At 40.6% G+C, this 24855-nt stretch overlaps 6 protein-coding genes across 7 annotated transcripts; 3 read left to right on the top strand and 3 right to left on the bottom strand.

Annotated features, from left to right (window-relative positions):
* The first annotated feature begins 745 nt into the window (after positions 1-745).
* Positions 746-2140, top strand: LOC108109998 (zinc finger protein OZF). Its single transcript, XM_017218837.2, has 2 exons — positions 746-1354; positions 1416-2140. Exons 1-2 carry the CDS (start codon positions 822-824, stop codon positions 2044-2046), a joined length of 1164 nt encoding a protein of 387 aa, XP_017074326.1. The 5' UTR covers positions 746-821; the 3' UTR covers positions 2047-2140.
* Positions 2141-2368: 228 nt separating this feature from the next.
* Positions 2369-4208, bottom strand: LOC108109988 (calreticulin). The gene is made up of 4 exons (XM_017218826.2): positions 4027-4208; positions 3824-3928; positions 3155-3627; positions 2369-3043 (listed from the first exon to the last, which is right to left on the bottom strand). The coding sequence occupies exons 1-4, from the start codon at positions 4112-4114 to the stop codon at positions 2492-2494; spliced, it is 1218 nt and encodes a 405-aa protein (XP_017074315.1). The 5' UTR covers positions 4115-4208; the 3' UTR covers positions 2369-2491.
* Positions 4209-4881: 673 nt separating this feature from the next.
* LOC108110007 (spermidine synthase) lies at positions 4882-6686 on the top strand. Of its 2 annotated transcripts, XM_017218853.2 has the most exons (3): positions 4882-5096; positions 5573-6321; positions 6378-6686. In XM_017218853.2, exons 1-2 carry the CDS (start codon positions 4963-4965, stop codon positions 6300-6302), a joined length of 864 nt encoding a protein of 287 aa, XP_017074342.1. In that variant the 5' UTR covers positions 4882-4962; the 3' UTR covers positions 6303-6321; positions 6378-6686. The 2 variants fall into 2 exon arrangements, with proteins under 2 accessions (XP_017074342.1, XP_017074336.1); XM_017218847.1 differs by lacking the exon at positions 6378-6686 and having other exon boundaries at positions 5573-6364.
* Positions 6687-6698: 12 nt separating this feature from the next.
* On the bottom strand, positions 6699-10906 carry LOC108109982 (polycomb protein Scm). The gene is made up of 4 exons (XM_017218813.2): positions 9896-10906; positions 8919-9836; positions 7839-8855; positions 6699-7776 (listed from the first exon to the last, which is right to left on the bottom strand). The coding sequence occupies exons 1-4, from the start codon at positions 10415-10417 to the stop codon at positions 7639-7641; spliced, it is 2595 nt and encodes an 864-aa protein (XP_017074302.2). The 5' UTR covers positions 10418-10906; the 3' UTR covers positions 6699-7638.
* A 3198-nt stretch (positions 10907-14104) lies between these two features.
* LOC108110408 lies at positions 14105-24623 on the top strand. Its single transcript, XM_017219479.2, has 4 exons — positions 14105-14394; positions 17058-17250; positions 20598-20720; positions 22612-24623. Exons 2-4 carry the CDS (start codon positions 17059-17061, stop codon positions 23353-23355), a joined length of 1059 nt encoding a protein of 352 aa, XP_017074968.2. The 5' UTR covers positions 14105-14394; position 17058; the 3' UTR covers positions 23356-24623.
* LOC108110419 (flocculation protein FLO11) lies at positions 18587-19680 on the bottom strand. The gene has a single exon (XM_017219489.2). The coding sequence runs from the start codon at positions 19670-19672 to the stop codon at positions 18878-18880; it is 795 nt and encodes a 264-aa protein (XP_017074978.2). The 5' UTR covers positions 19673-19680; the 3' UTR covers positions 18587-18877.
* Positions 24624-24855: the final 232 nt, after the last annotated feature.

Here is a 24855-nt window from a genome sequence, read left to right as displayed (position 1 = left end):
GTCTGCCATATAAGGAAGAACAACATGATGGTTAAAATAATATTCACACTCAGTCTGCTCATGGTTGCTATCAAGATAACAACAAGTAACTGAATTTTCCGTTAATATTTATATTAAGTTAAAAGGGCATCGACGCGGAACTGTGGAAAATAAAATTAACGCTTTGCTACTCAAGACATTTGAAGTTTCTATAGTTTCTGTAATGTGATTGGATCAGTAAAAATATAAGTAAATAGGGTAAAAGGTATTTTTCACCTCAAAAAAAAAATGCTGAAAATGGTAAAAAATTTAGTTTTTTGAAACGGTTTTGGACACTAGTTAGGTTGTCCGCTTTATAAAAAATATACGTTATGTTGATTTGATTCTGGTCAGTAGTTAAGTGCCAGCAGTATACAAAAGTCGGCTTCTTTTCTGTTTAAACTTTTTATGCAAAGCTATGACAAAAACACTCAAAAAACCACATATATAAAACAAATATATTTGATTAGAGCTAGAACCCGCGCGATTTTCGATAAGCGATTATTCGGACACCTATCGATAGTTAGTATTTTAATATACAATTAAGTTAAAAAAGCAATTCCACGCCTAGATATAAACTTTGTATCTAAAAAAACTATTTAATTTAAATAAATAATTCAATAGAATTCAAATAATTCAATAAAATAATACATTTTCAGATCGAGAATCATTTAACACCCTAAAAAAATGTTAAATATCTGAATGCAGAAGTCACGCTATAAAAGTCCATCACTATTACGTCGTAGAGAAAGGAAAAGACAACAAACAGATTTAATATTATCTTATCTATTTCGGATACCGTTATGGAGAACCTGTGTCGAATTTGCGGTGGCCGCTACAAGTCCTTGGTGGGCATTTTCGACAAGCAGGAGCCGCAGCATTCTGTAGTAGGAGATGAACCAAATATTGCCGAAATGATCCAGACATGTGCCAACGTTGAGTTGGATCGTGAAGATTGCCTGCCCCAAAAAATCTGCATTGCATGTGTCCACGATGCACGAACTGCATACGGGTTCAAGCGAAGATGTGAAGAGAGCCATAGGAAGTTTTACATGGTGATCAGTGGTCAGCAGTTCATCAAAGAAGAACCCAACGATAACTATATGATTCTTGAGGAATTCTTAGATGAGGAAATCAATGCGAAGCTTGAGTTCATAGAGGAAACTTCCCCACAGCCACCTGCAAAAGAAGAATCGTCTAATACAGCCAACAAAAAGAACAACACAAAATTAAAGGTCACTAAAGAACCTAGAAAACAGCGAAAAGTGGAGAAGTTCAAGTGCGAACTCTGTACCAAGGAGTTCAAGCACCAACAAAACCTACTGGAGCACATGAAGTAAGTAGTGTCTTTATTCATAGACTCACGTTTGTATTACAATTTGCTTCTTTTTTTGCAGAATTCATAACAATTCCCACGTATGTCAAAACTGCGGAGAGCGATTTCTTTTCAAAACCGATCTGGATAAGCACCAGTGTTATCAAACCAGCGATTCCACTGTTGAGTGCCCCATTTGCTTGATGGTGTTTTCGAATACCCAGAGCCTTGACAAACACAAGTGTCAGGAGATGAAGAGTCAGCCCTTCCAATGCCCCCACTGCCCACAGACCTTTAGCAAAGACCGATACCTTAAGGCCCACCTGTTGATCCACCAAGAGTCGATTAAAGGCACCGGCCCACACAAGTGCTCGTACTGCAGCTCAACGTTCTTTAATAAGTCGGCTCTCAAGGTGCATATTCTCGCGCACAAGGGTGAGCGGCCACACTCCTGCCCGCTCTGCGATTCCAACTTCCGTTCACAGTACGCTCTTAATTCGCACATCCGCACTCACACGGGCGAGAAGCCTTATACATGTCCACTTTGCCCCAAGAAATTTACGGACAACAATAACCTGGCCAAGCATCGCAGACGCCACACGGACGAACGCCCCTACAAATGTTCCATCTGCCACCTGGCGTTCCGTGAGAAGCACCATTTGAAGAGACACTTTCTAGGCAAGCATAGGGATGGCGACCAAAAAATACCTTAAAAAATATGTTATAATCATCAATTTGATCTAAAACATAAATTAGGTTGAGCCTTAACTTCTCATTAAAGTCTAGATTACATTTGTAGTAACTTCATTCATATATAGAATTCATTATTTTGTTCAATGAAACAAGAAATCACTAAACAGCGTCTAATGGCAGCCCCATTTTGTTTTGAAAAAAAAAAATCGTTGTAGATACGATTGTAGCGTTGCCATCTTGCTGTGATTTGTTTTGTCCACGTGGCACCTCCATTTTTATAAACAAACAACGTAACAACCCTAAAAGTGACCCAAAGAGCAATGAAAAGAAAACAACATGTTGTATGTTTATAAATTATAAGTCTTACAAATTGTAATTGTGGTTTCCGTTTGCTTAGAACATCAAGCAGTTACCAACACACAAAAAATACCGAATATTTTTTGACGTAATTTTTCCTAAACGTCCTTACAATTCGTCGTGTTCGCTTTGATCTTTGTCTTGCTTAGATTCATCCTTCTCCTCATCGTCATCATCCTCATCTTCGTCATCCTTATCGGTTGCCTTTTTCGCCTCCTCCTCGTCCTTCTTGCGCTGCACCTCATCCTGGGCCTCCTTCACCTTCTTCTCACCAGCCTGGGTGGTCTTAACCTCAGCAGCAATCTTGGCGGCCAGCTCCACGTCGTCCGTGATCAGGACGTTGTCGAAGATGGTGCCAGACTTGACCTGCCAGAGGTCGAAGCCCAGGGTGCAGATCTCCTTGCGCAGGTACAGCTTATCGTCGGGCACGTACTCGGGATTGGCGATCTCGGGATGCTCCCAGGCGCCCTTGTAGTTGGGGTTGTCCAGCTGCTTAGGCTGCCATTCACCCTTGAACTCGGGGTTGTCGATCATTGGTGGCTCCCACTCGCCGTCCATCTCATCATCCCAATCCTCGGGTTTGGTGGCATCGGGGTCGGGGATATGCTCTGGCTTGTCCCAGTCCTCGGGTTTCTTGTCATCGGGATCGGGAATGGTGGCCTGCAGGGCGGTATACATCGTTTAATAACAACGACAAAAACCGGTTTTTTAGTGCCAAAGTCTGAATTCGCTTCAACCGGCAATTTCTTTAATTGAGGGAGTGAACCTTACCTTATCATCCCAGTCCTCGGGTTTAGTGGCAGAAGGATCCTTGATTTTCTTGGGGGCCAGGAAGTCCCAGTCATCCTCCAAGTTTCCAGACTCAACCTTCTCGTTGTCAATGAGCACTTCATAGGTATTATCGGGACGCACAATCAGCGTGTAGAAATGAGTGTACACGTCATCTTTGCAGCGGATGTCTTTGCTGATCAAATGGTTCTTGCCCTTGTAGCTGAAGATCACGTGGACCTTCTTGGTGCCGGGACCACAAATATCGGGTCCGAACATGATCTCGTAAGGCGACTCTCCGTGCATGTCGGTTTGGTCCAGGGAGCAGTCGAATAGCTTAACATAACCGCCTCCGCAGTCGATGTTCTGCTCATGCTTTACGGAGAACTGCACCACGAGGGGCTTATCCTCGTTGGAGAAAGCATCAAACTTGCGACTAGCTGCGTAAAAGCGGGCATCCTGAGAGGTCTGAATACCTACATTCAAAACGCGGAGGGGGGGAGAAAAATTGTATGTATACAGTTACTATAGCTACTCGAAAACGTACACGTAGTGGTTTTTTCTTTGCTTCTCTACACACATCCGCATACATATGTATGTATATGTAGATAACACGCCGACGAAAAAGTAAAATGGCAGAACGAAAGATTTGAAAAAGGGAGTGACACATACCTTTGTCGGCCTCAGCATCATTATAGAAGGTACCGGGGGTGAGGACGAATTTTCCGAACTCCTTGCCAGGATGTTTACTGTAGATCCACGTATCCTCCCAGTTTTCTGCGGAAAAAATGGGATTTTTTGTTGGTTTTTTTCATTGAAGACCGCTACATGCCGCCAATAAAAAAATCAGTCGAGTGGCCGCGATTATTACTTACCATTATCGAAGTTTTCCTTCAGATATACCTCGGCACTAATAATGCCGACTGTCGCCAGCAACACAATAACTGATTTGCACCACATCATGTGAACGATCCCGCACCACTTTCTGGAGTGACTCTACCAACTTCGATGTCTGTCCGAACTCGGTTAAAGTTAAATGCTAAATGCCGGCAAGAAAAGTGCTATTTATTTATTGCATCTGAATCGTGTGTGCCAAAGAGAGAAGGCAAATACTACGATTTGTGTTGCTGGAACGTTTTCATTGGCCCAAATCGAACCAATCACAAATGTCTACGTATTCTTTTCCTCCGGTTAGGGCTGATTTCGATACGCAATCGTATGCTGCCCTGCCGTTATCGATAGCTTGAGCTGGAGTTAGAAACACTAAAGTGACCGTTTATTAATTAAAACATCATTTTAAGTTACATTTTGAATTGAACCTTGTGTCCAGAAATTTTAAAAATATTAACAAATAATATTTTTGCATTTGTTTGTTGTTTTCATTTGTTTTTTATTTATTTTCCCTGAAAGTTAAATGCACCTTTAAAGTACTCATATCTGTTAATTACCTAAAAAATCGTTTGTAATCACAAAATAATTAAAAATTATTTTTCAAAACAAAATAGTTAAAGTTTAGTTGCTTGCTAATTTTGTTTTTAAATTATTAAGCATTGAATTACTGATAAACATGAAACACTTTTTATGTAAGTGGAATAACGCAAAACTTGTTTTTGAAAAACAGGTTATAGTTATGAAAAAAGTTAAAGTTAAGAGCAAAGTTAATTCAAATAAAATCAATTTGGTATTTATTCTAAGAACTTTTCTAAGGTATTTTTTAAGACCTAGCTTGGTAAAAGATATGGTAAGTTCGATGGAAGCACACGTGTTGGAGCCAATCTTATCAATTACGGTTTGAATGAAGCATTAAACAAATGGATTCCCTAACTAACGGTTGGTTCAGCGAACTGCAGGCCACTCTTTGGCCTGGGCAGTCCTTCTCCCTGAAAGTCAAGGAGGTTCTTCATACTGAAAAGTCCAAGTACCAGGACATTCAGATTGTTGAAACGTGAGTTTAATAAATAAATAAACAAACGCTTGTAAACATATCCCCATTTGTTTACATCTGAAATTCCTCAGTCAGGTTGAGTCCGAAAGTTGTATCATTACTTAGATAAAAAAATAAGTGGAGAGGTTTTAGATACGAAAACTGCAGTGCTCTAACATGCATTCGTAAATGTTTGAAAAACTGTAGAGATAAGGAATTTAACCCCTACTGAGATCCCTTGAACAAAGATTATAGAAACCAAAAATTTTCCATTGGGTATACCGCTCAAAAATTGCCTTGACAGCATTTTCGACCCTTTTGCATGGTGTTTGTTCTTGATCTGCACCAACAGCCTTATCGATGGAGTCATCTAAGGCCAAATATGAAAAAAAAACTGATAACAAGTCTGGTCATATTTCAGGTTTGAATTCCTCCAGTCGAACATTAAGTACACTTCCGCCATTGAAAAAATCAATAATACGATAATTCTATTTTAGTGAAACCTATGGACGATGCTTGATTTTGGATGGAATTATCCAATGCACGGCCAGGGACGAGTTTTCGTATCAGGAAATGATATCCTTTCTGCCTCTCTGCGCCCATCCCAATCCAAAGAAGGTCCTAATCGTTGGCGGTGGAGATGGCGGCGTAGCTCGCGAAGTAGTAAAGCATCCCTTGGTTGAGGAAGTACATCAGGTGGAAATCGACGACCGAGTTGTGGAACTTTCCAAGAAATATTTACCAGCTATGGCATGTGGATTCGAAAACAAAAAGTTGAAGCTTACCATCGGAGATGGTTTTGACTACATGCAGAAGCATAAAAACGAATTTGATGTCATCATTACAGACAGTTCGGATCCAATTGGTCCGGCGGTGAGCTTGTTCCAAGAAAGCTATTATGAGCTAATGAAGCACGCTCTGAAAGAAGATGGAATTGTGTGCTCTCAAGGCGGCAGTTTCTGGCTGGACTTGGACTACATAAAGAAGACAATGTCCGGCTGCAAAGAGCACTTCGCTAAAGTGGCCTACGCCGTCACCTCCGTTCCATCCTATCCCTGCGGCCACATTGGCTTCGTCATGGGCTCCCTGAACAAAAACCAGGACTTTACTAAGCCTACACTGGGAAAATCAGAAATTGATGCGATAGACCTGAAATACTATTCTTCTGAGGTTCATACTAGTGCTTTTGCCCTCCCTCGTTGGGTGCAAAAACATTTTTACGATTGACCAAATTGTCAAAAGATTTGTATGTATCTGTTTGGTGAAAATAAATATGACAATAACACAAATTGCCCCTTTCAGCTTTAACGTCACGAAACCTCCATTAAACCCGGTTATAAAACCTAACGATTGTACTAAACTAATTACTGATTAATGTGCATCAACGTTTATGTATTCAAACGTTGATGCACATTAATCAGTAATTAGTAATTATAAGTAACAAAAGCTGGTACTCTAAAGAACATGTAACTGAAAAATGCAATTTCATTAAGTACTATATAAAGTGGCTTGTTCACTCATGTACCTTTTCTTGCCATTCAGAGTTATTTCCTTAGGATATTTTATGGTTGAAAATAGAACAAATTGTAATATGTTTATTACGTAATGATATATACAGTTGGCTCTATTTAAATTTTGTATTTGAAAGTGGTTGTTGGGTAAACATAATGAGACTTATTGCAATACTTTACACGACCGAATGTTACTCTATATCGCATATATTGCAAAACTTTAAAAGGAAGCGGTTCTTAGTTTCGAAATGACCTTAACTGATGTTGATTTAACTAAAAATTGATATTCAATTTCAATAACTTAATAGAAATTATACCATCAATTTGTTTAATGACTAATTAAATATTGTTATAGTTAGGAAACGCAATTGATACATAATTACAAAATTATATGTAAAATATGTACATTCACTTTATATGTGTTTGTTTTTTTTCGCCTATTCTAAAGTTAATTATCATTTTTTGTGTCGGATAGATTTTGGTGTCTAATGTGCGTGTTTATGTGTAATAAATATCATGTATGTGCATTGCGTTTTTGGTAGCCGAACTCCAGTCTTCAAGGGAAATAATAAATTTAGTGACAGTTTAGGAATAATTTCGATTACTTTGAAATAGGGGAATCAACTTAATTTTATGTTTGTACGTATACTCCTTTGACTGGGTAAATTTGAATAATCTAATAAAACTAATTCGAGAAAAGAATTCTGTCTACACTTAAAAAAAGATATACGGTAGTGGAATTTGATATACTTTAGGTACCTAATTAGAATTCTTAAGGCATTTTTGAAAAAAATTAAGTTTGGTTTTGAAAACCGAAGCATGGCTGTCTATAATTTGTTATGCGACTGTTTTGTATAGGGAATTTCATGTTTTCGCGATTATATTATCAATATAATAAAATAAGGTTATGGATCTTTTTTCATGAATGGCCAACACATAACACATCTATGAATATCGTTCATGTTTTGCTTCGCTTTACGTTAAAGGGAGGTACTAATTTGTTAACAATTTCTATGTAAGTCCAACTCCTCTTCTTGCAACTAAGTGTTAGTTTAGAGTGCCAGATTATTTCGACGACCATTGACCTTATTTACTAAATTGCAGATTTTTAAGGCTGGTCCTAGCTTTAGGCCCATGTACTTCATCATCATCTCTGAATTTAGCAATAATAAAGCTTTACCATCGATTTCCTAGATAAAATTAATAAATCAATTGATGATTCAACTCAAAAAGTCATGTTGTTGCTACTTACGTGCTTTCGAAAGAGATCGCCATGAACTGCGAGGGAATTGTCATTGCTCTCGATGTACTGAATAACCTCTTCGATCGACCAGTCGATGGGCTGCGACCGCAGATGCGAGTTCGCTGAAGCAGACGTGGGTGTGCTGAGGGGTGAGGTAATCGCGGTATAGCTCGAGGAAGCTGCCGCAGTTGCCGCTGCTCCTGCCGGCGCGGTAGCTGCCTTTGCCGCCGTAACTCCGCCTGCAGCCAGTGCAGTGGACGAGGCTGACTGGCAGCCCGTGAAAGGCGTGGACACGGATGTGGGCAACGAGGCGCTGGATGAGAGCGTCGTCGGACTTTTGTAATAGCTATTCGAGGGCTTTACATTGACCTGCTCAGGATGAACTTCGGCAACCAGAGGTGCCAGATATTTTCCAATGGAACTGGTGTTGGCAGACCCTCCAGCCAAACTTGTGCTGGATGATGTTGAAGAGCTGCTGGAATGGCTAGAGGAAACGGGCGTGGTCGGGGTCGCGTCCTGGTTTCCATTGGCCACAATGCTATTGCTGCTCGCATGGTGCTGGAAGCGTACTTTACGAAGCGCTTGTGTTGTGGAGGACGTCTGGGCAGACACTCCATTGGGCTCCGTTTTTATGACCACCTTGGTACTGGACTTGCTGGGACTGCTGTTGTTGAGACTGTGGCTATTCTGATGATTTGTAGATTCCTTTCCATTGTTCGTAGGTGTTTTCGATTTGGTCTCCGCCGGTGATTTGGCGCCAACCTCTTGTTTGATGTTCTTTTCAGATGGTGAAGTGGTTGCCGAGTTGGACTGACGATTTCGTTTGTCGGCCAGCACTGGCGAGGAAGGCGGTGTGGCTGACTGAGTCAGTTGTCGCTTCCGACTATTTGCGCACTTTTTGCACTCCTCCGTTTCGTGGACCAAGGAAATGAGATTCGCACATGCCCGGCATGTAGTGCATAACGTTTCGATAAATTGGGCCAAGCTTTCGTCATCCTTCATCCGCAAAGGTGATGGTATTTTAACCTATTAGTGGAAAGATAAATATTAAATTGGGACCCTTAAAAATTGAAAAGATCTTGAACTCACTGTAAAATTTTTTCCCGCTGCCGTAACGATGTGAACGTCTCCTTCCAAAGCGAACAGCAACTTGGATAGCTGCTGCGTATCGGTACTGGCTGCCAAAACCTCTTGCAAACACAGCTTTGCCAGCGTTTGGTATGTAGGCCCTGTCACCATGCATGGTAGTTTGGAGTTGTTGATGAACGGACCGCCCTTGCAGTTGGGATGAAAGTGGGCGGTGGCCGGAGATGCGGGAACCATAGCCTCCGATTCGGCTACAACTGTGTAGCGAGGACGCGGGCATCGCTGCTTACTGGAACTAGAGTCCATGCGCGATTTATGGCCCGGCGGTTGCATTGGGTGACAACTCCGGGCGCACCAGCCGGCGGGAAAAATATCACGCGATCGGTAATTGCACCAGTAGTCAAATGCCCCTCGCCAGCCGTCGAAGGTTACATGGATCTGATCATCCTTGATAGCGTCCACAGTGGCACAGCAAATCAGCTGAGGATTCTTCTTGTCAACAGCCTCTAGTTTCTGGCCCACCTTGAAAAGGTTCTCCTCAGGCGAAGGCGGCTCAGGTTGGAAGATCTCCTCAGGCGCCACCATGGCATTGTTGAGAATTTTACACAGATAGCCGGGCCAGCTGGATGCGTTCATACGAAAACCCAGCGGTGGCTGCAACATTCCTCCGTTCTTTTCGCAGTGTCCAATAGCATGTATCTCGGTAGAGTCCACTAGCCGCCAAAAATCGTTCTGAGAGTCACTTCCGTCGAGTCGTAGCCGCAACCTGGAGCCCAGCACTCCAACCACGGTGGCAATGCAGGTAGAGGTGACGTTTCGCGGATCCAAAGCCTCCAGTTTCATGCCGATCTTGAAGTCGTTGTTGGGAGGATTCTGAGCCTGTTTGAAACATTCTGCAGGAGCAGCTTCGCTACCCGTTTCCTAAAAAATGCAAAAAGAAATAAGTTTGAAGTTTGTAGAGAAATTTCAGTGTGACTCACCTCCAGATAGGCATCCCAGTCGAAAACGTGAAAGCTTTCATATTGGAATGGTCCCGTCGGTGCGGGCGCTCCACTGGCCAGCAATTTGCGCTCATTTTCTGCCAAGCCCTTGCTCGATGCTGAACCGCCACTATGCCTAGTGGAGCAGTTTTTCTTTTGGTGCTTGTTCATACACATGATCGAGCAGAACTCCTTGTTGGGCGCTCCATCTCGGATGACGTTATCGCACTGGGTGCACGCCCCCTTGCTGTACGCTTTGCGAAATTCGGCGATGCAGGTTTCTGAGCAAAACTCCTTTTTGCCCGTTTGTGTAGGCAGGACGTACTGTAGAGGCAGTTTGCCCTCGCCGCACCAGGTGCACGTGGCCCGTTTGGCCGGTCTTCCCCGTTGACGCTGCGCTGATGCGGGCGATGTGGCGCTAGCGGAGGATGCTGATGTAGAGGAGGAGGTTGCATTCGAACTTGCTCCGGCCGCAGCAGAGTTGCTTCCGCTGCTGGTGGTGCTGTCCCGTCCCCCTGACATGGCTGCTCACTTGGCTCCCTTGGGGCTGTCCTAGTTTTCGCACTTGCTGTTTCCCGCCGGCAAGCCTCTTGGCATCTCAGGCGATGGCACTGCTGCCGTTTAAGTGAATCTCAGCGCAATTAAACTCATTTACTGTGAACCCGCGGTCAAATCGCATTGCGGCTACTCAGAATCACTTGCCGCCAATAGCAAGTCTGTTTCCTGCTCTTTATTTTTTGATTACTTTCGATTTGGCCTGGCAAATTTTTGCGGCGTTCTTGGGGTCACGTAATAACAAATTGCTGGCCAAATTGCATCGCATCACCCACAAACACAAGCGCGCGGCGCACTATTATTTTCAACTTCTTTGGAGGTTGAAATTTCTATTTCGCGGGATGCGGAGGTTTTATTAGGCGGTTTCAATGCGATTTCATCTCGTTTAGAATCGGTTTAATAGCGAATTTTTACACTTTTTTTACTTTTACGCACGGTTCCGCCATATTTGTTTTTCTAGTGGTGGGCTATCGAATTTGCTGGACTATCGATAGTCGCATTCCGTGACCAGTCACGATTATTGAAAAATATTCAACTACCGGAACTATCGAAATAAGTTATCGATGCAACGGAAGATTTTAAAAAATAACGTTCTACTTACAAATATTTATGTTTTTTTTTTTTTAATTTTTGTTAAGTTTGTAGCATTATAATTGTTTTAAGCTGAAGGGTAAATACTTAAATAAATTAATTTATAATATATGGAATAATATATCCAAGTTCTTAAGAACCCATATTTATTTTTTGACATAGTGAAGCGATTTAACAATCGGCCACAAATAAAAGTAAACCTATTTGCTATAAACTATCTAAAGCGAAGCCAATTAAAGTACAATCTTTGATAATCACTATATTTAAATCAAGAAAGCCAAATTGTTTTTATTTTTAGAAAACAGAGCATGTCATTTATATGATATAATAGTTATGGGTTTATGGAACCCTTTTTTCCTAATATCAGCTCATCTATCCTAGCAGAACTCACAATACACTCGTTAATCAAATTGAGACGGCATCGAGTGGGCGAAAATAGGTAGATAATTTCTAATCCCTGTGAGTGTTTGCGTGTGCGGAGTTTGGCATACTTTACCCTAAAACAAAAAAAGGGTTCGCCCACAAAACTATTATCTAGCTATTTATTTTGTGTTCTGGTACCTAAACTTTTCCATAAAATGGGTGAAATGAGCAATTAAGGGGTTTGGATGTTGGCATATGGGTTGGTAATAGGAAAGTTTCCTCTTTTTATAAAATTATGAATCAAATCGACGTGTTAATTGGCCAATACAATGAGCTTGTTTCACATTAACTGACCTAATTCGTTAATAAGTCTTGCGAAATGCTTATTTGTAGCCCTTCAAATTGAATACTTTTAGTCTGCAGTAAATTCAACATCCCATAACGAAGAAAGTACCTCAAAGATGAAACAAGTTAGGCGAAACTTTTCTGGGATTAGCTGAAATATATATTGCCAGCAAAGTTTTTGACTAACTTCTACTGCTGTTTGATTTTTCTTCTCTTTGCTTAAATGGCCCGTAACTTGATTTAATTGAAAGGCTTCAAAGCGTAATCCGCTCATTTTGACTGCAATGAAAGTCGCGTTTCAAAGAGATCTAACTGGAAGCCAAATATTGTGGTTAAATATGCCAAAGAAATGTCTTAATTAAATGTTGTAGTGTCGCGCCGTGATTTCCTTCTTTAATATTTCAATCAAGTGTCTGTCGTCATTAAGATGTTAGTAATTATTAATGACTTAACTTGACCGACACCAAGTTCCTTGACACTCACACAATCGTCTTAGCATGTATAATTGGATGAAACCATGGGTTGGTTGCCCATAACAAGGATAATTGGATGAAATGAGGCGGCTGCCTTTTCTGCTCTTCATTAAATGCCAGTTTACCGTTTACCGTTTAGTCGCCTGTCAAATCGTCGGTGGGCTATTAGAAAAAGGGGTTTCCAGCAGCAAGATGTTGAGTCATTGACTTATTACGCAAATAGGACAAAAGAGTCCCAGGGTCGGGCGTTTGGTCAAATGCGTTATAATTGTGGCCGCTTGAGTGGGGATTGAACTCTGTACTTAATTTAATAAATATGTTTATGGGGACGAAGATCCTGACAAAGTATTAGCTAGATTTATCATTAAGCTTTAACAATGAACCCACTTATAGATTAATACTTTGTATTCGGTAAGGCTAATGACACCAATTAGTAGGTTAGTTAGAGAATATAAGAATAAGTTAGTTTTATAATGCTAGTTGACAAAGAAACTTATAGAAAATTATAAGTAAATTAGCAACGTACTATATGGCATCTTAAAAATCGCTCACACTCTCAATAGAATTACATCTGCCATAAAAGTGGGTGGCGGGAGTAGCATTTTGACGGAATTCAATCAGCCATAAAGCATCCTGCTGGGCAGGAAATGGAGGCGTTTGCCTACGTGCTTAATTACAAGCCGACGCATGCACATTCAACATACATAAAAACCCAAAGACACATGTTGAAAGCAATTAAAAAGTATGTCAAAGTGGGTGATCAACGTCCCCAAGGACGCAGGACAATTGCGATAGCTGGCAACACTGTTGCTTTTTAATTGTCTCATGGAAAAACTAAACTAGTTAGTACTGTAATTGTTGGCAACTGCCGAAATATCATGACTTTCTAATTTAGATTGCAAAACTTATGCTGTAATAAAATATAAACAATCTTGATTAAATTTCAGTTTGGGTAACTTAGTTTAATCGAAAAAAGGGGCGAGTAAAAAAGTAGAATGGGAATTATAGAACAAATATAACATAAACTCACTAAAGGGTAATGAAAAATGAACATTTGCCTAACTAATCCTGAAAGCATTTAAATTATGACACCTATTATATCCTTGCTAAATGAATTCCAAATCAGAATCAAATCCTCTATCCAACATTCTTCGTGTAACCAATCTCAATAAAAATTGATGTGTTCCGAAATAAGAAAAAAATCCCTTTAGATTCGAGGACCTCATGGGTGGAACCCATCTTCTAAGCAAGACCCCCATGGTCAGCGTTTGACGGATTTATGGCGAGCAATTTTACGCCCCATTGCCGGCCAAGCGGAATGTCGGGCCACGTTAGCACCTCTTGACATGACATTGAGTGCTCCGGGATCCTCGTCAACTGGGAGGCGTCTGGTTTTAAATCGAACAATTAATGTGCAAATAAAACTCATTAAATATTAATTGAGTTCGATAATTACAGCGGTGACGGTGCCCATTCGAACAACATGTTGCTGCAACACCTGTATTTGAAGGCGTTCCGTCCCCGCCCCACAGTTTTGGTTATCCCCGCCATCAATCCGTCAATTCCTTAATGTGTTAGTACACCTAACTGGGTGATTTATTATGGGTGGTGGTGATGGTCTAACCCGCGCGGTCTGACCCGCCTCATCTGATTCGATTTCCATCATCCTGGCAACATGCCGTACCCGCACGTTTTCATTCATAACTCGTCGCGTGGCTTGGGCTTTACTTTTCCTTCGTTTCCTTCGTGTCCTTTGGCATCGGCCTTTCGTCCATATCGGCTCCTCGGATCCGGCACTTCGTGTGGGCGCTTCGTGGCGCCCAATATAAAAACACGCCGTAATCGCTATACTCCGTGAGTCCTCCGCTCGTCGTCAGCCTGTTGCGTTCGAGGTTCGATTTCGATGCTGGGAATAAAACAGCAGGAGCGCCATCAGAAAACCTTAAAAACTCCAGCAACAGTTTCAGATTCCGAATCAGTTTACGATTCCGCGACGCGACGTGTGAATACATAAAATAAATTACCCAAAAAAGAAACACAAATAAGCCACAAAAAGGGGCAGATTCTCAAACAGAAAGGAGCAGTTACACGCGAAATATCTCGATCGTCATAAATCAATCCGTCGAGTGCGTTTCAGATCCACCGAAATTAGAGGCAATTACCACTGATAAGGTGATTTCATTTCGTAAAAGACTCTCATCCGGTGGTTTTTATGTTTTTGAGTTGGTGTTACTTTTACTTGAAATTGCCCTGCCAAGGAAGCATATCAGATTTCAACCTCAACGGAAAAGTTTTGTAAATTGTATCCACAAATGGGACAAGGTTGATTGATTGCTTAAAAAACGTTTAAGCTAATTAGTTTTGGTTTTTATGTGCAAGCTGCTGGTTTCGTGTAACAATATCCGCGTGACTTAATAGACTGCAAACAAGCTTAGTGAAAAGTTTTCACCTGACAGCGTCGGCAAACATTTTCAAAGAAACGTTGGGCTTTTCTTTCTTACGCCTTAGATTCCCGATTGATTGACCTTTTGTTCATGCGTTTTTCTTTTATTTTTTTTTACGGCCTAATCAAATTGGATTTACGGCTTTTAAAGCTGCATAATACAAGAGAGAGAGAGAGGGTAGAGAGGGAAAACTTTAGCTCCCATGTGCTTTGCACATACTCGTATTTGCATGCGTATGTAAATATCTGAAGTTGGAATAGATAACAGGCCAGGATTTCATTTCCTTGTGTTTTTGGGTCCGCCCTTTGAATTGGCGATAAAACAAGAAGGGACGTGCTGGCAAGTAGCCCTGGGCAATCACGATTTCCGTCACCGGAATATGACAATGGCTGTCACAAGGAGCCTCAATCCTCAGTGGGGCAGGGCAGTTTTATTGCCTTGGAATATACTCTATATATTACATTCAGAAAATCAATATTTGTTCAACTTCAAATGTTAGAATTCATTCATTACATCTTCGCTCTGGGTAAACCTTTGAGCAGAAGGAAATTCCTGCGGGGGCAAGGCTTCACTTAGGAGGAGATCCCTAATTCAATTCGATTGCAATTTCCGTTGCAACTTTGGCGGCTGCTTTCGGTTGAACCTTTTACATTTCGCATTTCACAGCGTTTACGCGATCTATTAGGGGAAATCAATAGCCATCAATTGTCGTTGGTAAAGTGCCGCAGACACCCGCCCACAAGTTTCATCCAGGGATTCGTAAATCCTTGTTCATCGAATGGCATCTATATGACATGTGATTGCCGGCAGGGCTAATGCGGCTGCCATTTCGGCAGTTACTTACATCTGATGTCTAATGCTCCTGCTGACAGGTGGGATATGTATGAGAGTTTGTCCTCCGACCGAAAACAAAAGAGCTGCCAACATTTTGAATGGGGTTTCGTTACAGAACTTTTTCGTTTCCTAATAATTTCTGGGATGTTTCCTCTCTCTCTTCTAAAACAATGTCTTAAAGTTTTCAAGAATTTCTTATGCAATTTATGAGTTTTTTAATATAATTTTATTACAAAAAGGTATTTATGTTTAATGTTACTTGAATCTCTCTTGTGATTATAAAATATTTAACGCTTTGGTGCCGAGAAGTTTAAACCTAATTCTGAGTAATAGCGAATTTCGAGTTATGGGAGTTCAAACTTTGAGTTATTCCCACAATATTGCAACAAGTTTTCGCTGTTAAAGGCAATTGTTACTTAATTTAGTTAGTAACACAAAGTTAGTTGGGTTACAGAAGTTTGGTTTTGCAGAACAATGGCTGGCATTACATTGTGCTGGTGTAGGAAAACTAAAGTGAAACTTTCATCTAATTTATACAATTAAAAGTGACCATGAGCTGGGCAAGGCTTTATAAGAAAGATATGCTAAATATATGCAAGGAATTAAGAGTAGAAAAGTGAAAATAAAGGATGAAGAAAGCTTTTTAAAGTTAATTAAAGAGCAGCAGATACTTAAGTTAGTTTTTAACTTAAATGTAGAGAGGTTGCAGGTGGAAACACCTTTCCATAAGAGGAAACTATTTTGAGACTATTCTGTCTACAAATATCTTACGAAAGACTAAGTTGACTATAAATAGGCTCAAGTAACTTAAAGTATATATAAACTCCTGTTTACCAACCTTGCAATAAGGTTCCCCGTTGATGACTTAGTTTAGCAACAGGAAAATAATCTAGTTGTCCTGCTGCTCGGCTACTCGTCGACTTCTTCAATTTAAAACCTAATTTCCTTTCTGAACCTTGTGTAAATTTGCACTCAACTCCCCCGCCTGGGTAACTGATTGAAGAGTCCAAAGGGACATGAGATTGATATGCATATTCGTAGGTATATAGTATGTACATAAAAAACTAGGTTCACAAGTACCACATATTTACGTGACCCATAAATTATGAGAACACTTCTTGTTGTCAGAATATTGCGCATTTTTCACAGCTTACCTGTCAGCATTTTATTTTCTGTCTATTCCAGCGGGAAAACGGCAGAGGTCAAAGTTTGCAGAAGGCAGTGGCTTTGAAATTTTTAAAATAATAGCCACAGATAAGCTTCATTTTCCATAAAAATGAACATGATCCAATTGTATGGGATTTAGTATACCCTGTATTTATTGACAACATAAAAACTTAATGGCTTAAAAGGCTTAAAGGCTGTTTGATTTCATGTAAAAGGCGTGTGGAAAAAAATTCCAAATGAATGTTTACTTTCTTGATTAATTTCGATAAATTACATTTACTTTTTTTTAGTACCAACCAATCTGCATTACATGCAAATCTGTAAATTGTGCACTCAACCATGAAACTCAACCGTTTTTCTATTATTTTTGTGTTTTTTTTCTTGTTGCAGAATGATGAAAGCCACAGCGTGGTTTTGTCCGGTGTTATTAACTTTACTGTGTGCCACAAGGCTTGTCTGCACGGCCCAAAGAGGAGGAGCCGGAGGAGGCGGAGTTGGAGCAGCAGGATCGGGACCTGAGGTCGGCGGAAGCGGCCGCACAAACGGATATCCTCTGGACTACCCAGATGCACGGAACACACAGGTGGGCAGTGCATTCCTTTCTGTCGCTCTTTGTGAGTGGCAGCAGTTTTTGCGTCACTTCTGTCCGAATGTTTTCCCAATGCATATTCAATTATTGGCTCTGCATTTTCCGTACAGGCGTTTTCATTGCTTGCCTTTGACAACCGCCATTGGTTGCTGTTCGTAAATTGACACATTGTCCATTACAATGCATAACCTTTGGCCAAGAACCATGTCCCAAACGGAAGTGACCGCAATGTGTCCATTTCCGAAGGCTCTTGGCTTGTTTGAGTGGAAAAAAGGCGGATTATCATTACAGCCCATAGGTATCGGGGCCAAAGTTGATAAAGATTGTTAAAGCATAAATAACATACCAGCTCTAAGATAAGGAAAATTCAAGCAACTAGTTTGTATAAGTTAGTCGTATGAACTAGTTATGCTGACAGAAATAGAAGATTACTAATGCGTAGATTTCGTTATCAAGTTAATAGTTTAAAGTGGTTTGCTCTAGGAATTTGGTTTTATGTGCAAATCTCTGGACATTTCCTAGAAATCTCTTAAGGCTCAATCGCTTATAGTATCTGGATTCCGGTAAAGTCTTATCTAGGCACTTGAAACGTATTCAATACCCCAACGTAGAACTCATTTGAACGAAAGAAAAAGTATATATACCTTAACACATGGTAACAAAATCGATTCACGTTTTTTCGGGCTTTTGAAAACAAATGGAAATTTTCGTCGAGGATGATTTTGGCCAAGCAGCAAGCATCATTAGAAGAAAACAAAAATAAGAAAAATGAAAACATTCTATTTGTGTTGGACAACTTCTGTTGTCCACAATCAAAAGTTTCACCTCGGCTTTTTAAGAAGTTCGAAGTCAAGTCGATTCTTTATTCAACGCAATTGAAATGTGCGGCAAGTTGGTTGGATGCAACAGGAGATTTAAGCACGTAAATGCGAGAGACACGTAAACAATTTAATTTTATTTGCTGAAAGAAATTGATGTTTTATGATGAGACAGCATTTTAAAAACCACCTCGGGGGCCACGTCAAAGGCCAATTACGAAACTTTCCATTTGTGTTATTACCAAATATGACACATCATTAACCACAAACATATGTACTCGGCTATATGTACATATGTTTCGATAAGGTTCAATTCGCCAACTAATCAGTCAAGTAGCGATCCATTGATTGATGTATGCGTACGTCAATCAGTCAGTTTATCAATAGCAAACAGCCAGAGCAACAGCAATCATGGTCCAGAAAGCAAAATTTCAATTTTATGATAAGCATTTAGTGCGTGTGTACAACCTCTAAACCTTTCAGTACACGCTTCAAATTAAACGATTTCTGTGTTTTAGTTGTTTTTCGGGTGATTTTAATTGTTCAGATTGCCGGAACTATAAATCTATATGACGAATGCGTGACTACATAACACGATGTGGCTTCATGAGGTCCTTATCTTAATCCTATAAACGTTTTCACTGGGCTCCACTCCAGAAACACTTTTAATAATTTAGTAATAACAGTTTAATATTTGCACCTTTGTTCCTTTCAAGATCTGTTTTCTTGATCTTCAGACAACAAATCTTAACTGATTCTTGAGAAAATTCACTATTAACTTTAGGCATTAACGAGCTGGCTTCTCAAACCACTGAAGAATCAGTCGTGGATTCCTCGGGTGCCTCGGTGGTGGAGTCCTCAGGAGCCTCGGTGGTCACATCAGAGGAACCGCTTCCATCCTCGGAATCTGTGGTGGTTTCTTCTGGAGCCTGAGTGGTTTCTTCAGAGGAACCGCTACCGTCTTCGGCATCTGTGGTGATTTCTTCTGGCGCCTCGGTGGTGGATTCCTCAGGAGCTTCTGGGGCAGAAGTAGTCTCTGCCGAAGAACCGCTTCCTTCTTCAGAGTCGGTAGTGGTTTCCTCGGGAGCCTGAGTAGATTCCTCGGGTGCCTTGGTGGATTCCTCTGGAACCTCAGGGGCCAAGGTGGTTTCCTCAGGGGCCTGGGTGGATTCCTCTGGGGCCAAGGTGGTTTCCTCCGCGGGATTAGTCACATCCGTAGTGTCGACGATATCATCTTGAGTGGTCAGCTCGGGCAGATCAGTTGGTGGAGGAGGTGGTGGAGGGCGGTGACCTCCATGACCATGACCGTGTCCATGACCATGGTTGTTTCCATGACCATTACCTTGTCCATGGCCATGGTTATTTCCGTTCCATTGTCCCTGACCATTTCCGGAATTCCACTGACCCTGACCATGACCATTGCCATTCTGATTATGGTTCTGAATCCACTTGACATCCAGCAACTCTTTAGTGTCATCGGAGTCCCAGCCGAATTTCTTTGCCCAGTTAGAGCCAAAACTGCCGAACCACCCACCGTTCGGACGGCCAACGGCCACTGCAACCAAGGCAGTCAACAGGAAGAGTGTTAGAACCTTCATTTCGCTATTGTTTCGAATGTACTACCTGGGTCCACAGATGGCTATAGCTTTTATAGAAGTCTGATAACTGATAACTTCCATAACCTGCCAGACATTGCGACCACACACACACCGCCATAGCCCTATCTTATCGCCAGAATTTCTGATAGTCAGACCAACAATAATCGTAATTATCATATTTATCAGAACATGTATTTGGTTTTTTTGCTTACTGTTTGCCTTGTAAATACTTCTTGGAACCCAAAAAATTAAATAAACTCATTTATTTAAAATTTTCCTAGGAAAGAGTCTGCTAAACTTTCTAGATAAGGTATAAATTTTGTTCTTTTATCTTTATAAACTGGCAAGATCGTTTTATAAGGCTGTTAGTCTGGCAGAGGGAAATTGTATAAAGGCGTTATGAACTGGCAAAATCTTTTTATAATACTGTTGTCTAGGGCAGGGAAATTAAAATCCTCGTTATCAAACCAAATCATAAAATTATATTATCATGAAAGTTGTTTTGCATTTTTTTGTTTTTTTTAATGATTTTTTAGCCATGACTCACGAGGTTGCTTTGAAATTTTCTTTCTTATCAGTGAAGAGCTGCGATATCGCGAAATTTCCGATTGATCATCATGGAAAAAACGTCGAACAATTCCGATAAGATTCCTAGATTTTGTGTAATGATAATTTCCCCCATGTGGGAAAAACAAAAGGTGACACCACGTTTTCGATTACCCTTAAGATTACCCCACCATCGAAGCCAATCATTTGATATAAAAATTTTAATTTCCATCAAAACAAAAAATAAACTTAGAGCGCAGAAACAGGGACTTAAAAACTTTTTGCATTACCTCGTCAGAGGGTTTTATTATGCCATGCGCTAAGAAGTTTCCAGTAAATGTAAATGTGCTTACTATATATATATATATCCCTTGTCTAGGATGACTTTCTAGTGGCCAAGAGGAACAAACCATCGCTGTCCATTGTCAATCCCCTGGATGTGCTGCGTCAGCGACTGCTACTGGAAATCGCACGCAGGCAAATGAAGGAGAACTCCCGCCAGGTGAGTTCTGTACTCTGTCCACTTTGCAAGTTATTTCTTAATAAGCTAAAAATAAGAAGGAAAACTTCGGCCAAGGCAAGAACACAAAGACAAACGGAAAACAATTTCCGCTAAAATGCTGTACTGGAAAGTGGAAAGAGTAATTCGGTGGAAAATGAAAATGAAATGAAAATGTAGACCGGCTAATCAAAACTAGAATGCCTAATGAGAAATACTTTCGAAAAGCGAACAGCGCTGCAAGAAGAAAGTTTTTTAATTTCTGGAGGAGCAAAGAGGGAGCAATAAATATTCCACGGATATCTTGAATAGACCAGAGACTCCCAGTGGGGCCCACATACTTGCTCCGGGAATGTAAACAACAACATCCTGGCCAGATCTGGCAGAGAACAGGGCTTAAGCACTTCGGATGGCCGTGACACCCAAAAATATACCATACACACATGCATAAGGCTCGGTGCCAAAAACAAAGCCATCATGGCATATGTGTAACACAAATATTTTTGCTCGGAAACAAAGCGAGTTTATTTGGTTACCAAACTGTGTTCCTTCCCCTCAGGGCACACACACACACTGACACACACACAAAAAGACAAAAAACAGGCAAAAAAAAATCAAACGTTTTAATGCGAGGAATTCAAACGATTTGCCTTGATAGCCTCACCTTTCCTCCCACGAATTTCTGTTAAAGAGGGTCATGGATGAACATGGTTGGGCCTATCTATGGTTGCCTATCCACCTATTTTCACACACATGCCACAGATAACGTTATTGATTTGTCAAAGGGGTTTTATAAATTAATCCATGCATCCCAAAAGCAATTTGAATCGGTGAAAGATGAGCCGAACAGGTATAATATTCTATGCACACACCTGGGACTCTAAGTATCCGGCAGTGCGAGAGAGATTGACAAATAAAAATCCAAATAAAGTTCAGTTTAAAACGAATGAATTCGTATTTTAGGAAATTTCATCTCAATTTTATATGGCAAGGCTAAAAATAAATTAAAATCTGTGACTTTTATCTCATTTCTGAAAGCAATAAGTATCTTTGAGCTCTCTACGCATACTATACCGACTTTAATTTGAATGCAAACTAAATGAAATCGACATATTTATTCACAGCTTAAAAGAAATAGATCACAGTTGGGTTTCTGCTCTATTTCCAGCAGATGGCAGCAGACTTTTAGCCCAAAATGCCAGCTCACTTGAACTTGAGAGAAAGACATCGAATCCTTGTCCTTGGGTTAAAGCAAACACCTGACTCTTTAAAAATCCAGCAAAAGTGTTTGGCAAACAGAAGGAAATTTTGAATAAATAGCGGAAGCATTAAAAGTGTAAATTTGCCAGGTGTTCGGTTGCCAGTTTGCATTTACACTTTGGCTATAAAATTACAATTAATTTGCCAACCAAACTATGCAGTTTGTGGTAGGAAAAAAAAGATTTATTTTCATAACTACTGGCTGAGTAATATTCATTATCACTCTCTAACGATTAATCATTCTGGTTTTAAATATTCAGCTGACTTTTAAGCCAACACCTGGGACTTTAAGTATCCTACAAAGTGGTTAGTAACTGTAATGGAATGTAGATAGTTACAGCTTTTAGAGATTAGATTTTAGAGATCCATGGGATGCAGGGACATTTCACACTCAATTAAGGGAATAACGAAATGACATTTGATTTGCGAACTGAAACGTTAACAACATTGCCAATGTGGTCATCCATCATGCATGTCAATCTAGTTTAGCTCTGCCCTTTCAGAGTGAAAGGTACACCTACATGGCCATGGGGGAAATGGAGGTTCCTCCTCTACCCTGGCAATTTGTCGAACATTTTACAGCATTTAACAGCATTTTATGTGAACCAAATTACCTTTTCTTGTGCTTGTCCAGGTCGAGCTAAACCGCGCCATCCTAAAGAATGTGGGCAAGCGAGTCCTGTTGCGCGGCGGAGCTGGAGGAGGTGGTCCGAAGGTGAGCAGGCGTTATCGCCAGCAGTGGCCAGTCGAGCGGGAACTGGAACGAGAGACGATTCCCGAGGAGCAGCTGGACCGTCAACAGCTGCTGCCATGGAAGCATTTCCCCAACCAACTGTGGAGCTACGGATGGGCCCAGTCCCCGTACAAGGAATCGTCACAGTTTGTGGACTCCCAGCAATCAACATCAAGTCGACCACAATCCCAGGCACTCCCAGGTCAGAAGGCAGCCTCAGCCGCAGCCGCAGCTGCTCAACAGTTGCTCAGCTATGCGAAGAAATCTCTGGACGTGGCCGGAATGGTGGGTCTAACCAGGCATCGGGTCAACGGAAATGAAGCTAACGAAACAAATCATGAACACGAGATTCAGATTCAGAATGAGAATGAAAATGAAAATGAGAATGACGATGGCAATGGGGGCAGTAAAAACTCGGCGAGATATGTGGATGACGATGAGGAAAACTACAATGACGTGGGACCAGAGGGAGTGGGTGTGGGTGTGGGAATGGGTTTAGGATTGGGCTTGGAGAGATACGATGTGTTCGAGGACAAACCCAACTGGGCCAACGACGAACCCAACGAGGTGGTGGCCAATGCAAATGACCGGCTGCCCTGGTCGTTTCCCTATCGCTTTCACAAAAGTCAGCATAATGTTAATTAAGTAAGTGAAGATTGAGAGATGCAAATACAGATACGGATATACTCGTATACAGATATATAGATACAGATACCGATACAATTATAATACCGATATAGGGATATACGGATACGATAGGGACAGAACAGGACAGAACAGAACAGGACAGGACAGGACAGGGCACCCTACGACTTGGTGCTGCTGGACGGTTATTAATGCAAATCGACGGTTCCTAATGGCTGGCCACAAGGCAGGCATGTTGTGTGTGCACATACTCCCTTGATGACAAAACTTACTCCCCTCAGCCCCCTCGTCCCCCTCCCCACACGTTGCTAGATGTATTCGCATTTGAAATCTATATTTTATCGACAAATAACCAACGGTGTATGTAACGATTTATGCTACCTCTCTCACAGATACTGTTGAAAACTAAAGCCCCCGATTAATGTCAAACATGCTAACTAAATGTACTTAACAAGATCGTGAAACACTTTTGCTAATACACTCGTACAGCGACGAACAAGTCTAAGGATTATAAACGTAAATAGTGATCTTTGTGTGTAATTTGAAATAATTATTTTAACGATTAAAGTTAATTAATCAAACGCATGCAATATTGACCAGTCGAATGTTTTTTCTTTAGCCATGTCTCTCTCTCTCTCCCTCTCTCTTTCTTATTTACCAACTATAATAATATTACCATTTAAAAAAGAAAAAAAAGAAGAATAATTAATTGTGGTTTACATTCTCCGCGGGCGGAAATTGGTTTTTACGTTAGCTCCGTTGTGCTTTAACTTGTGTAAAAAAATGCTCAAATAGAATTAACATAGCGCAGAGACAACTTTCGTTGCATTTGGTCACTATTCGGTTTGCATTGTTAAAAGGTTCAAGTTTTAAGATATTAAGAGACACTAAATGGTTACAAATCATAACGAATAACGATTAACGATTAACGAATAACGATTTTAAACTAGATCTGACCCACTTAACCAAAAGCAAGTACTACGCCACGAGTTGTGTAAATTGACAAGGAATTTACATTTACCGAGCAAATTAACCATTTAAAAGTTACTTTCTGTACATTAATAAATTTAATACGAATTCATTTCCCTACGTGTATGTAAATAAAAACTACTTTTTACAAAAATCCAAGCTAATGAAAAATTCCAAAAAAAAAAAAAAAAAAAAGCGATTATATATTATACAAAATTATATGTATGTACGGATATACTTATTAAAAAAAATGAAAGGAAAATAAAATCATGAGGCATTGACATGACATTCAATTATAAGCCATTTCGTTTAATTAACTTCTTGCCAAGGACCCAGTTACCCGGATAAACATTCATAATTCTATGGGAATTATTTTCACATTTTAAATGGCAAAATGATAAAATAATAGCAAAGGAAGGGCGGGGTGATGGTAAGACAAAGGTTTTTGAACTCACCTTTAATCAATACTCAAGGCAATTGTGTTTACATGGCTGGTTCTCCATCTATATAGAAGTCTGCAACAGGCAGAGC

This window comes from Drosophila eugracilis, unplaced genomic scaffold (assembly GCF_018153835.1).
Source record: "Drosophila eugracilis isolate 14026-0451.02 unplaced genomic scaffold, ASM1815383v1 contig_47, whole genome shotgun sequence".
Lineage (NCBI taxonomy): Eukaryota > Metazoa > Arthropoda > Insecta > Diptera > Drosophilidae > Drosophila > Drosophila eugracilis.
The sequence above is the reverse complement of the archived record's forward strand: the minus strand, read 5'-3'. Positions and strand labels throughout refer to the sequence as shown.